This window comes from Helianthus annuus, chromosome 15 (genome assembly GCF_002127325.2).
Source record: "Helianthus annuus cultivar XRQ/B chromosome 15, HanXRQr2.0-SUNRISE, whole genome shotgun sequence".
In the NCBI taxonomy this organism is placed as follows: Eukaryota; Viridiplantae; Streptophyta; class Magnoliopsida; order Asterales; family Asteraceae; genus Helianthus; species Helianthus annuus.
The window spans coordinates 30,376,270-30,390,855 of record NC_035447.2 but is presented as its reverse complement, the minus strand read 5'-3'; the positions used below and the strand labels follow the sequence as shown (position 1 = coordinate 30,390,855).

Genomic DNA, 14,586 nt, shown 5'->3' with positions numbered 1-14,586 from the left:
TGACACGTGTCCAAAAAGGATTTTTGTTTATTAGTATAGGAAGATATCTTAAAGTAGATTATTAAATCATCGATAGTCGAGTATGTTGAAAGGTCAAAAGTAGATTATTAATCATCGATAGTCGAGTATGTTGAAAGGTCAATTCAACACTAGTCAACCAATGGGTCTATATCTGTATTTGTTGTAATGTTAGTTCGGTTAGTGTTTCATGTTGAGAGATAAGAGGCTGCTGGTGGTGTGTTAGTTCTAGGGCTATTCTCTAAATACTGGAAGTGCATGGATTGTGATTATGGGTAATAGACATTTCTACAATCATATGTATCATTATAAACGCGCATACATGATAACCACAGATACATTCGTAAGCCTGATAATGGGTATTGAGTAACTAGTAAACGATAGGTTTGAGACTTATACTGCCCGGTTTTCTAATCGAGTATGGGACTGTGATTATAGATAATCGGTTTTCTAAATACCAACGGTTTAAATAAACAGCTTAGAAATGAAAACCCGACCAGAAAAATGATAGAATGAATCAAAACTCACCAATCCATGTGATTAAGATTTCAAGCTATGTATATACACAAAGCACATATCAAACTAACTCAGCAGTTGTAGGTTCCCTTTAGCTTTTCTTTTCTACAACACATTTATTTTCATACAAGTTGCACACAACAAAGTAGTAACAAAAACCTACCAGGCTGTCTTCAAACGTATCAATTTCTGTACACTTTACCTCATGAAAGAGTAACTGCTTCCTTCCTTAGAAACACCTAATGCCGACTAGATAAAATAAAAACCGCTTGTCAGATACATGTATCATTTGAATTACAGGTGGCAAATTAGGCGGGTTAGGTAAGGTCAAAACAGATACGTGTTAGTATGGGTTGAAACAGGTTGGATCGGGTCAACCCACTATGTTATTGATTAATTACAGTAATAATCTAAATTGCTGATAAAAATACGAGTAAAATGCCATTTTTGTCCAAGAGGTTTGGCCAGTTTTGTGACTTCCGTCCAAATGATTGTTTTTCCGCATCTGGATCCAATAGGTTTGAAATCTTGTCATTTTCATCCGGCTCATTAACTCCATCAAATTTTCTCCATTAAGTCAGGGGTATTTCCGTCTTTTTTGTTAACTTAAAGGGAAATTCGGTCTTTTCACTTTATGTAAAAAAACCGAATACCCCTGAAACAGACTGAATTGCCTTTTGTTTTAAGTTAAAAAAAAGACGGAAATACCCCTGACTTAACAGAGAAAAATGGAGTTAACGAGCCGGATGAAAATGACAAGATTTTAAACCTTTTGGATCCAGATTCGGAAAAACAAACCTTTGGACGAAAGTCGCAAAACTGGCCAAACCTCGGGAAGAAAAATGACATTTTACTCGTAAAAATATATAGGAGGTTGTCTGCATTAATAACTAAATTTTGGCACCTTTTGATCCATTTCTAGTATAGCGGAGTTTTTTATTTAGCTCATTTGAGATTAAACATAAGTCAAATCGACTTATAACTTGATGAGCCGAAATTGCCACCTCTAATTTGAACCGGAAGATATGGAAGGTTTTTATTTATAGTTACCATTTTAAGAAGACGCATGGCAGCAGGCCGAGTAAATTTCCTAGCAAAAAGAAAGCAAGGGGCCGGTTTTCCCTTGCTGGTACACCATTCTCTTCGGTATTCTGTCTCATAGTAGATATTGTCGATATCCTGAAATTTAGAATGCAAGAAAGATATACGGCGTCAAAGCATACATACCAAAAGCTATGATCTTATACCAAAGACTTATTCGTTTACAGTATATAACCTCTTTACGGGTCCCTAATGTAGCGTTTACCTTAATAGATTGAACAAGCATGGGAGTAGCATCAGCCAATTTGTAGGTGACGGGATGCCACCCTTGCCTTTCACGGCCTTTGCTTGATGAGATATCCCATGAAGTGTGAGTTAAACTCCTCCTTGTGAGTTCTCCTTCAAGGCCTTTTTGCTGATTAATGTAAATCCATATTTAGAAATTATGAACATTTTTGTTTCTTATAGAGAGAAGCTACGGATAATTGGATATAATGATATAACATCAACATACTGCAAGTAATGTTGCCACATAATGTTCATCAGGTATGCAATTATGCTCCTTCGAATTGTCAGCCGGCTGCAAAGAAATGAAAAGATCTGTTAATGATAATCTTCTTTGAGATGGCACGGAAACCAAGTTTTATTGTCATTTGTTATTCATTTAAAAATTCATCAAAGAAGCTCTCTTTGCTGTTGATAATATGGTTAACCGTAAATACATAAAAAGGCCATAAATAGGATAGAATCATGAAATAAATTAATAAAACCGATAAACTAAAATATATACTCACAACAGGACGATCCCGCCAAAACTCAGGTAACGATTTCCTCTGTAGACAAGAAAGAATACACTGATTAACCAAGTAAATCAAAGGTAAACACATATGCAACTTTTAGGCCTGTAAATGAAACAAACGAACACGAACAGATGCATCTTCGTGTTCGTTCATTTAATTTTAACCAAACACGAACACGAACATATAATCAAATACATTTTTTTGTTCACGTTCATTGATTAAGAAAATGGCCATGTTCTTGTTCGTTTATGTTCGTTCATTTAAAGCCTAAACAAACAGTTCACGAACGTAAAGGAACATAATTAACAAAGAATAAACGACACAAACGAACATAATTGAAGAAACACAAATGAGCATAATTTACTAAACATAAACGAACATAAAGTATTTTTTTATATAAATTATTGATTAATTATGATAACTTCCATTGGAAAACACATTTTTATTCGTAGAAAGCCCAATTACCAATTAATTATATTTATATAACTAGTTAGAAAGTTCCCTTTATGTTTGATATTTATATAAATATAACGAACATAAACGAATGAGCATAAACAAATGTAGATAAACGAACATAAATGGACGTCCACGAACATATATGAACGAACAAAACGTGTGTTCATGTCCGGGCATTTAATTAAATTAACAAAAATTCGTGTTCATGTTTGTTCGTTTATTAAATAAACGAACTTTCCACCGAACAAGTTCACGAACAGTTTATGAACGTTCGGTTCATTTACAAGCCTAGCAACTTTCATATCTTTGGTTACTATGGTTAGTAACACAAAACAAATTGCAAAGATATTTTTATGGTACCACTTGCCTGGCAATGCTGCTGAAACATAGGAAAGACAACATCATCTTTTACAATAATCTCTGCATGCTTTCTGGTCAGAATCACCCACTGAAATAAAATAATACGAGTAAATAAAAGGTTACTCAGATTGCAAGTTAACTACCATCACAAAAACATAATGTGGGATGGTTTTATGGGCAGCAGTGATACCTGAGAGCCTTTCCTCCAGTGGTTAGCAGGAATAACCGGATCCATTTTAGGATTGTAACGACCTTCCTTTGTATCAGCAAAGCTGCACTCAATTTTAAGTTAATAGTAACGGTATGCTACAATTCTAAAAGAAAATATTTTCTTGACATTCATGTTTGTTACCAAAAACAAGTAGCTGAAAGCCTGAAACCATGCAGCATAAGCATAAGAATTACCTGTCTACGAAGCTAGTTGATGTTGACATTATGTAATCGTATGTGTAGCTAAAGTTGTACAAAGGAATACAACTGGAAAAAAGATTAAGGAACTGTTAGCATGGTAATAGGTTAGTCAACTAAAAGTCAAATGACTATGAATAACATAAATGGAGTTATTCAAGTTCTTTATAGAGATAATATTTCACCTGTCTGAAAGGAAAGCAAATCGTTCATTAGAAGGATCCATAAGTGCATGTTGAAGCAAAATAATCTCAGCTTGTATCATGCTTGCTTCTCCCCAATATATCTAAAAAGAGGCATATTGATTACATATGAATATAGTATTAGGGACTAAGTTCCTCAAGCCCTCAAGCATTGAATTCAGGGAGAAGATATGACTAACCTGTATGCTATTATTAACTTGCCGGTCCAAAAAATAAGTAGATCTTGTTGTCAATTTGTTAAGTAGGAAACCGGGCCTAGAATGAACGTAAATCGAAAAACGATTTTCATTCCCTCCCTGAATACAAGGAAAATTTTTGTTATTGTAAGAACATAGATTTCAGTCACAATGACGTTATCAAGAGTATTCAAGTATACTTAGTCAAATCTCAATGACAACACAATACAAGACTCCTGACCCGATGTTTAGATTTTTCTTATGCACAAACCTTGATCTAATAGGTCTAGAATTCCTTTCATATATAGCATTTGGGTGATCAAATTTTAAACCACCATAGTACCATCGAATTTTCACAAAACATGTTGTCAAAATACCCTTCAATGGACCAATAGCGATTACCATCAGCAGCTCGTATCAGTACATCATGTAGAAAACTAGAAATAGATCATTTTAGCTCAAAACCATCTAGGCTGTTCCCATGGACATGCACATCTAAAATTGATCCAACCGAGACAAATCCGCAATTAATATACTAAAAATAGAAACCCGCAAGCACATCTATTTAACTGATTTGACACATAGTGTAAGAATCCAAGGGCAAAGTGATGTACACCTTGTGTTCACAAAGTACAGATGTCCTTTTGCTCATAAAATTCAATTCCTAAAATCTCAAAATCCAATCCAAAACATTCATCGGATACTACCAGTACACACAACTACATGTATAGTATACAATTTAAAATAATTATCTACAAACAGGTGATTGTAGCATGCAATTACAGAACTATATGAATGAAGTAAGAAGTCATAACTACCTCGAAGAATTCATGCCAAAGGAGGTCAAGCGGAAGCCGATTTCGAGCGAGAAATAAGAAGGCGATTTTAGGTTTTCGATCGAACAGAGAAAATCTGGAAGAAGACGCACCGATTTGTCTGTACTGTGCCTCCATTAACAAAACCGTAGAGATACAAAAACCTACTAAAACCACTGCAAACACCTTCGTCTTCCATTTGTTTCGTAACCTAGCAGAAACAGGCTTCCGCTTCATCGAACAACAGCTTCAAATAGTTAATTCAATCAGCATGTTAACAGAATTACAGATAGAATACACTGTTTCATACTTTCATCTAGCGGTTTCGAGATTTAACGAGATTGAGATCTAGAAGTTGTTCATGTTGGGTTTGACGGTTAAAATCGGTGAAAATGTGGTGGTGGAATATGAGATCGGAAGCTCCGCCGAGATGCTTGTGAGTGGAGTCAGTGAAGAAATTGGTGGAGCTTAGTGGAGACCACCAGACGCCATTAATGGCAGCCAAGCAAGGTCATGGGTTGTTCGTGAGTCGTGACCCGTCTTAATCGGGTCACCCGAAGTTGCTTTTAAGTGTGCGTTAACGAGTGATAGGTGTAGCGGGTACTTTTAGGTACAAGTGTTTGATTAAAGAGTTAAATGCTATTTTAAGCAACGTGTTTTTAGCCATTTTGTCAGTTTAATTCAAATGTTTCATTTTTCTTCTGTGTGTCTAAAAAGATTTCACCGTTACCATTTTAGTCCTCTGGGTTAACTTCATTCATTTTTTATGTTAACCAGAAGGGCAATTCGGTCATTTTATATGCATTTCTGTTAACTAGAAAGGCAATTCGGTCATACAAAATGACCGAATCGCCCTTCTCGTTATTAGAAATAATGGATGAAGTTAACCCAGTGGACTAAAATGGCAAGAGTGAAACCTTTTTTGCACCCACAGGTGAAAAATAAACCTTTGGACTAAACTGTCAAAATGACCCAAACCACATGGACTAAAATGACATTTAACTCTTGACTAAATTATAAGGTAAAGTTCATGTACAACTGATCTCTAGATCAAGTGGTGGAACATTTCCATTTCTTTTGAGAGATGCAGGTTCAACTTTCACTTGATGCAGAGTGAGGCACTGGTGGGCAATGATAGGAGATCCAGGAAAACCTGGGTTGGATCCTTGAGCCAAACGGGTTTTACCGTTAATTTCACCGTCGTGCCTATGGGCGGGTGGGTTACCGGGTTTTCCCCGGAATTGGTGGTGGAATCGGGTTACCTTTTTATGTCTTTCGTACATTTTATACGATAAGGCTATTTTTATTTGATCTTTTGCGTAAATTATAACATTATAATATAATTGCAAAATGCAAATGATTGAAAATATAGGGGAAAGTTATTGTACAAATAAAGTTAACGTACTAAACGTACAAACTGAAGGAAAAGAGAAAAACACGCGATGACATTTTTGTAATTATCTGCTTGTAGGGTAATTATCAAAATTACTCTATAAATGATTAGTGGCGGATCTAGAAGAACTTTATAGAGGCAACGTTTCAAGAAAAAGGGGTAACGAAATAGAAAAACGTCAATTTTTTCCAAAATTTAGACTACCGTCGGAGCGTTAAGGGGCAACGGGGGTTACCCCTTTTCAATAGGTAGATCCGCCACTGCAAATGATACTGTAGAATAATTTTGATCTTTTGTAGAGTAATTTTGTAAAATGTTCTTGTAGAGTAATTTTGATCTTTTGTAGAGTAATTATGTAAAATGTTCTTGTTGAGTAATTTACAAAATTACTCTACAAGATCAAAATTACTCTACAGGATCAGTTTACAAAATTACTCTACAAGATCAAAATTACTCTACAGTATCATTTATAAAGTAATTTTGTAAAATGTTCTTGTAGAGTAATTTTGATCTTTTATAGAGTAATTTTGTAAAATGTTTTTGTAGATTACTCTACATGTAAATTACCCTATAAGATCAAAATTACTCTACAGAATCAGTTTACAAAATTACTCTACAAGATCTGTTTACAAAATTACTCTACAAGATCAAAATTACTCTACAGGATCATTTGTATAGTAATTTGAATTATATGTTGTTTGATAAACTTGCAGGGTAATTTTGATTCACTTGTAAAGTAATTTTGATACAGACTTATTTTAATACACTTGTAGAGTAATTTTGATAATTACCCTTCAAGATCAAAATTACTCTACAAGATCATTTGTAGAGTAATTTTGATAGTTACTGATAATTACGAAAATGCCACCGCGTGTTTTTATCTTTTCCTTCAGTTCATACGTTTTGTACGTTAACTTTATTTGTATTTAATCTTTTGCCTAAAAATATAATAATAAATTTATTTGAAGCCATGTATTCATTTATTTATTGTAATTACAAATCACAGTTCAATTTTATTTTTGTTTTTTTTTTAATTATCTGTTTTCTAAGAAAGTCAAGATGACTTCTTTATTATTATTTATCATATTATTATTATTATTATTATTATTATTATTATTATTATTATTATTATTATTAATACAATAAATGTATATAAGATTATTTTCAGTAATAGCATAAAATTTTATAATTTTTTGAATAGTTGAGAATTTGCATTATTATTATTATATATTATTTTCAATAATATCGATCAACCAGCGGAACCACCGATCATATCTATCTCCACTATGCTATAATGCTCATACATCAATTCAGGAGGAAACCCAATTTTTATTGGGAAAAGACCTCCGATTCGAACCCAGGACCTAATAGTTCCTAAGACCATGCGTAGTGAGGCGTTTTTTTTTTAAATTGCCCAATCACGCCCAATAACGCCCCTTCCCCACTACGCCTGGGCGTTATCTTGCAAAAAATGCTCCTTGACGTGGTTTGAAAAACGCCGAATGGGGAAAAGGTTGGCCAATTATATTAGAGATTCCATTTGCTTGGCCAATAAGATTTTTAGATGTTTTTTTTTTAATTTTATTTTACTACAAAACATATTGCCCAATAATGTTTCATCCCCACTACACTCATTTTAGAAAACGCTCCATAATGTCCCATTGCTGACTGGGCTGTCACATGACGTAAAATACCCAAGGGTATCAAATTGCCTACTACACATGGTCTAAACCTTATTCTATGCTAAGATGCCACTAGAATATAATGTGATGGGAGGATGTAAATAGCATCGCTTTGGAATAAATGCATGTTGATATTTATGTAACAAGAGCAGATAACAGGTTGGTACCTTGAAAAGATAACTTCTTATCATTTGGAATTAGATGCTTCATGCAAATTCCATGTCAAACATCATTTTTTCCTTTTCACCAAGACATTTGTTTTACAAGTGTGATGCCCTAAATTAGTTTAGATCAAATCTAACGCTATGATTTCTAGATCAAGTGGTTTAAGCCTTGCATTTCTCTTGCAGGTTCAACTCTCACTTTAGAGTGAGGTACTGGTGGCAATGATAGGAGACACAGGGAAACTTGGGTTTGATCCTTGAGTCAAACGGGTTTTACTGGTAATTTCACCGTCGTACCTACGGGCGGGTGGGTTACCGGGTTTTCCTCGAATTGGTGGTGGACTCGGGTTACTTTCGGAGTATTCCGTTTGATCCAGTGAGTAGCCCGATAGTGCTTAGGATTAATTCTGTTCACCGTTCAAAAAAAAAAATCAAATATAACCTTTGGGTAGTCTACAAAAATAAGAAAAAAATACTTTTATAATATATATTAAAATGTTACATAGTATACCATAATGATACAAGTAAATATAAAGTTGATAATTAAATAGCTAGGCGTCAACAAAACATACAGTCAACCCCATTTACTATCATAAGGAGGCAGTTTATAAATTAAAGGAGTTGAGAAGGGATTGTATTATGTATATACGAAGTGTCTGAGTATACGAAGTGTCGAGTCAAGTCGAGCTAGCTTAAGTTTAAGTTTAAGATTGAATTTATACAAGCTCAGTTTGGCTTGGCTTGAAAATACTCTAACAAGCTAAAACGTTCGCTTGAACTCGCCTCCGATAAAATTCGATCCACCTCGCAGCTCAAGGTCTCGACGCATATATTTTTTAAAAGAAAGTTGATACACAAAGGAAGAAGTATGGCGATCGGAAGAACACATTAATATACTTGGATTTGCTTAATACCAAATAAGAAATCGTAATAAACACTAATACAAGTTACAAGGTGTGAAGTACACACTTAATCAAAATTGTTATGGTTTCGAACACCATGGAACCTTAATGGTTCTTAGGGCGAAGCCCCTAGACTATGGGGGTTCCAAAGGGTACCGCCCCGATTGGGTCCAAGGGGCTCTGCCCCTAGGCGGGGTCACGTGAGTTTCCCCTAACGGGTCATCATAGTCAAAAAGGAAATAAAAAAAACATGAGTTTTGTTTCAGTTTGGTGTAAACCACAAGGCTTACAAACAAAAAGAAGATCATGTAAATGTTGATTTTATAGACTAAAGACTTGTATAAGTTTATATACATTTATATTAATCAGCAATATAAACTAGTGTCTGCTGCACCATGATTTCAGTTTATATTTTACTTGAATGAAACTTTCTTCATCCATTCCCAGACCACTGAAAATCTCTCCATCTTCAGTTTTAAGCTTGCACTTTCTCGAGCCTGTGCTTGCGCTTCGGTTTCTGGTTCAACATCATGTTTAACTGCAAATTTGTGCATAATTCATAAGAGATTAAGTTCAGCATTCTATTAACTCTTTTTATGCAAATTAGTTACCATTTTTTCGCAGTGATTCGGCTTGTTGCTGCTTTTGATACTTCTGGAAGGTTTTGGCTGCCATGAATACGTTTTGCGGTCTTTCCCAGCCTTGGTTAAACACGCCATACCCTTGTTTGGGTCGTGGCGTGTTAAGGTACTCCAACACGGCTAAATCTTCTCTCTCTACCCAATGGATACAGTCCAATGGGCATGATTCAACCGCCACCTGTTACATGCAAGTCTTTTCATTTTACTATCTTACAATGTGTATGGGTGCTCGATTTGAAACTCTTGTGTCGTATCAAATAATCAGAAAAATGCCCGGAACCCCGAAAATGATGTTTGGATGGGTTAATACTTATTTAAAGAAATAACATATCAATGTTGCTCGAGTTAGCTTAAAAGAACGGGTAAATAGGTTATTTTTACGTACACTTTGATAAACGGTCGTGTTGTAACCCGTATAAAACTTATTATTTAACCTCTAAATAAACATAATACTTTAGATACCTCTATGCTAGTGTCATCATCTCCGAATTGAACTTTGACTCGAGCACATCCGGTAGTCTCTTCCATTACGAATGTTTTGCTGGCATTGTGCACACACTCTCTGCAGCCTGTAACAATTTCATACAGCGTAACGGGTCATCTAGGGGTGTTAAATGGGTCATGTAATGTTTGCGGGTTGGCATGTCGAACTCAAAAAGTTTGACACGAACCCTAACACTACCCGTTTAACCCGAATTTAATTTTTATCGTATATTAATACTCTAAAATTAAAAATTATTATAATAATCTATACAAGTATACAATTAAGTTTATTTTATAAAACTTTATGCTCTTGAAGTGTGGCATAAAGTACCTCATTGGTAAAAAAATTATGACACAAAACACATTTTTTATAAAAAAAAATAAAATAAAAAATAAGCTGGTTAAACGTGTCCACCTGCAAACTCGCCACATCGACCTGAACACGACCTGTTTAGCTAAACATGTCTATGGGTTGACCCAAAACCTAATTTTGTATTTGATTGTTATTTTGAAAGTAGCTTTTAAGTAACTTCTAATATCTAAATATATATTTGAAATTGTAACCTCAAATTTTGATCTGTTATAGTCTGATCATAGCTTAGAGTAGGAAATGAATAAAACCATCTTATGATGTGTTCAGTTATGCCACTTTATCTTTTACTTAGGTCCCACAAAATAAAAAATTAAAAAAATGTTATACAAAAGTTGCTTCAGTTGTAACACTACCTATGCAAGCTTTCTCATCAACAAAGAGTGCTTGGGGTCGAAACGGGCCGTTCCACGAGCTGTAACCCATGTTCAGTTCATCACCTCCGAACCCAACTCTTACATGGCCGATCGAAGCATCATAATCTTTTCTTAAATCGTCTTTCATTAGCACAGTGTACGCCTCGTTTAGCAGAATTGTATGTTCATGACCCTGAATAGAAGATCGACTCATGTTAAGTTATTTCTCTGGAGAAAAAATGTTTTGGGTCAACGCAACGTAACCCGACTAATCCACTTCGATACATGATAAAAAACCGGGCTGAATGGGTCAAAACAAATCACTTTCTCTAAAAAAAAAAAAATACTATCAATAAAAGATCATTTATTTTGTTAAAAAAAACAAGCCTAAGAGGAAACTAGCTATACGGTTCAAAACAAATCATTTCTTTTATCAAAAACTACCATTAAAAAAAAATTGGAGATAATACTGTTTGGGTCAATCCAACCCAACCCAATCCAACCCAGCCCAACTTGATTCACTTCAATTCAATACATACAAAAACAGGCTATATGGGTGGAAATAAAACATTTTCGTTAAAAAAAAATATTATTAATAAATAGATAAAAGAAAACTAACTAATAGAGAAAAATGTTTTTGGGTAAATCCAACCCAGCCCAACTTAATCCACTAAAAACATAACAAAATTACGGTTTATAAAAAAAAAAAAAAAAAAAAAAAAAATCATTCTCAGTTTATACAAATCTTAAAAGGAAACGGGCCGGGGTCAAAACAATACTTTTCGTTCAAAAATTACTATTTATAAGACATTTACTTTTGAGAAAAAATATTTTAAGTCAACTCAACCCAACACAACCCGATCTAATCCACTTTAACACATTGATATGAACCGGTTACTCAAGTACTCCTCCAACCGGTCCAGTTTATATTGATGCAAAGAGAAAGATTTGGACCTCTTGGCCCATGATATCTGGGTGGTACTTCTTTTGTAGCCTTCGATAAGATTCTTTTATTTCTTGAGGATTGGAGTTGACAGTAACCCCAAGCAGATCGTAATAGTTTCGGCCCCCTTTCTGATCAGGATTTCGCATACAACACGTGGCAGCAATAGATTTTGATGTCGGTCTACCAATTAGCAAAGTGCTATCAAGTAATTATATATATATACATGACACATGATATGATATGATATTAGTGAACAAATTAAGTTGTTATAACCGTACCTTGATAGATTATCAATTCTGGCACGGTGGTTAAACACTTCCGGCAGCCGGAAAACTGCAAATGATGATGCCATTTCTCTGTTATTTTTGGTAGGAAATAAATATATGGTTTTATGAATATTCAACCTCCTTAAGATATTTTGTTTTAGATATTTTGTAATGCACTTTTTTCTTGCTGACGTGGATTTTATTTGGTCATTTTCAATTTTTTGTTTTTAACGGCCATTTTCAATTGCATAACTGATAAAGCGTTCGTATTATTACAAAACTACAAATGCAGCAGGTCTTTGTGGATTAGATATTCATGAAGAATGATACTCCACGTGGCAAGTGAAAAATGGGTGACGACGTGTAGTTTTGTGTGGTTATGGATGCTTCAATTATCGGATCGGTTTCACTAGAATGAACAACTGAACCGGATAATATCATAACTAATTTCGAAAAATATTTAAGCACATAAAATATAAATACTATTTAGTATTTACATGAGAACAAAATAACGAAGAACTATTAAATGAATTTTAAGTTGGCAAAAACTATTATAAGACGTCTTGCATTCGAATCCTGAAAGCTATAAAAAAAGGTTTTTACATGTTAGCATAGGTTTTATATAACATAACTAGGTTATAACCTTACACGGATTGAGTAAATAAATTTATATACTAAATAATATAACATTATATCTTTAAAAACTTTCTTTATTGCACGGATTGAATAAATATAATTTTATATATTAAATAATAAAAAGTTATATATATAAGAACCATATTGTACGGATTGATTTAATGTAATTTTATATAACAAATAAAAAAAATCATATCTTTAAAACCACATGTATTACACGTGTTGAATAAATGTAATATTGTTTACCAAATAATAAAATAATACATCTTTAAAAAACCTCCTTTATTATACGAGTTAAATAAATGTAATTTTATATACCAAATAATAAAAAAGTTAGTAAATGTAATTTTGTATAGTGAAAATAAAAATATTTAATATATTAATACAAAGTTTGGTTTTCGTGATAAATAATTTGTTTTATTTAAAATGTTTTAAATTAATAATTTACAATTTCGGTTGTTAGAAAAATAGACGAATGGTATTCAAAATTTAAAGTAGGATAAAATTTAATATTAGCTCATCATTCATTTATTTATTTAGTTAATATAAGATAAGTTTGGAAGTGAGGCGAGAAAATCATAAAATAAATACCTACAATGAACGACATATGTCACACATTAATGTTTTATTATATAGTATAGTATAGATAAAAATTTAGATTGATATAAATAGATTATTTTGTTGTAGCAAAATTTGTTAACGAAGTCTCAATAAATTTGACCCATTATTTAAAACTTCGTAAATGTATAAATGATAAATAATATTAGTTCGAGTAAATTACGATTTTGGCCCATGTGGTTATATCACTTTTACCATTTTATCCCAAAAAAGATTTTTTTAACATCTGAGCCCCCATTAAATGTTAGGGGCCAAAAGGGTTAGAAAAAAGATGTTAGGGGCCAAAAAGATTAGAAAAAAAAACGTTGGGGGTTCAGATGTTAAAAATTCTTTTTGGGCTAAAAGAGTAAAAGTGATATAACCACAGGGGCCAAAATCGTAATTTACTCTATTAGTTAAATAAATAATATTATAAATGAGAAGGAGATTAAACTAAATAATATTTATCCATAAGAAATTAAACTAAATAATATTTAGTAGGGGGATTATATAAAATTAATTAGAAAAGATTAAAGTAAAATAATATTTATCTATAAAACATGGCGTAATATGATGACAAGTGTCCCAAAAATGGTTTCTTTTATTATATAGTATAGATAATAAAAAAATGTAATATTTTTAAAAACCTGGTGTACTACACGGGTTTATCTATTGTTAAAAAAAAATCTTTCTAAATCAAAATGGATTTTTTTTATTATTTTTTAAATTAGGTTAACATTATTTTAAATTTTTGGTTTGATTAATAAGTTGTTTAATTTAATTTCTCATAGTTAACAATAATAACATTAACAATAAATAATATGCATGTTTATCTACTATTAAGTGAAACAATCTTTTTTAGTTTGGATAAGACCTTACAATTTGAAATTAAGTTTATGGTAATAATTTAGAGTTGGTAAGATTTATATTAATTTATTTAATATTTAATAATTTGAATTAAATAATAATTAGCTATAATTAACGATGGTCTAGAATAATGACAAGTGTCCTTTCATTGATTTCTTTTATTATATAGTAAGATAAGATAAGATGATCTATTATTGAATATACGAACAATTGATTTATTGTAAAAATATATATTTATTTATTTTACATTTAGTTTTCATGTAATGACATAGTTTAAGTTAACGGTGTTGTATATCAGGGTACACGGTATCATGGTGGGGACCAAATTTGCCGTACGGGGAACGATTGCCGGCTACAAATCGGTGAGTGGGGAGTGGTGATTTCAGTGACGACTCACCGATGCGGAAAGAGAAGGGAAGGAGGAGAGAGGGGGGTTTAATAGTGGGTCTCAACCCCTTTTAACCAATCACATTTTAAAAAAAAAATTTAC

At 32.9% G+C, this 14,586-nt stretch overlaps 2 protein-coding genes across 5 annotated transcripts; both read right to left on the bottom strand.

Moving 5' to 3' along the window:
* Positions 1-499: 499 nt before the first annotated feature.
* LOC110911265 (glycosyltransferase BC10) lies at positions 500-5,407 on the bottom strand. Of its 3 annotated transcripts, none has more exons than XM_022155868.2 (12): positions 4,797-5,407; positions 3,982-4,098; positions 3,785-3,885; positions 3,597-3,668; positions 3,382-3,463; positions 3,199-3,279; positions 2,370-2,408; positions 2,090-2,155; positions 1,841-1,990; positions 1,585-1,713; positions 697-783; positions 500-652 (listed from the first exon to the last, which is right to left on the bottom strand). In XM_022155868.2, exons 1-11 carry the CDS (start codon positions 5,028-5,030, stop codon positions 733-735), a joined length of 1,122 nt encoding a protein of 373 aa, XP_022011560.1. In that variant the 5' UTR covers positions 5,031-5,407; the 3' UTR covers positions 500-652; positions 697-732. The 3 variants fall into 3 exon arrangements, with proteins under 3 accessions (XP_022011560.1, XP_035839910.1, XP_022011559.1); XM_035984017.1 differs by having other exon boundaries at positions 502-783; positions 4,797-5,024; positions 5,104-5,395; XM_022155867.2 differs by having other exon boundaries at positions 502-783.
* A 3,829-nt stretch (positions 5,408-9,236) lies between these two features.
* On the bottom strand, positions 9,237-12,168 carry LOC110911266 (chaperone protein dnaJ C76, chloroplastic). Of its 2 annotated transcripts, none has more exons than XM_022155870.2 (6): positions 12,009-12,168; positions 11,739-11,910; positions 10,785-10,977; positions 10,038-10,144; positions 9,546-9,753; positions 9,237-9,472 (listed from the first exon to the last, which is right to left on the bottom strand). In XM_022155870.2, exons 1-6 carry the CDS (start codon positions 12,080-12,082, stop codon positions 9,348-9,350), a joined length of 879 nt encoding a protein of 292 aa, XP_022011562.1. In that variant the 5' UTR covers positions 12,083-12,168; the 3' UTR covers positions 9,237-9,347. The 2 variants fall into 2 exon arrangements, with proteins under 2 accessions (XP_022011562.1, XP_022011561.1); XM_022155869.2 differs by having other exon boundaries at positions 11,739-11,928; positions 12,009-12,128.
* Positions 12,169-14,586: the final 2,418 nt, after the last annotated feature.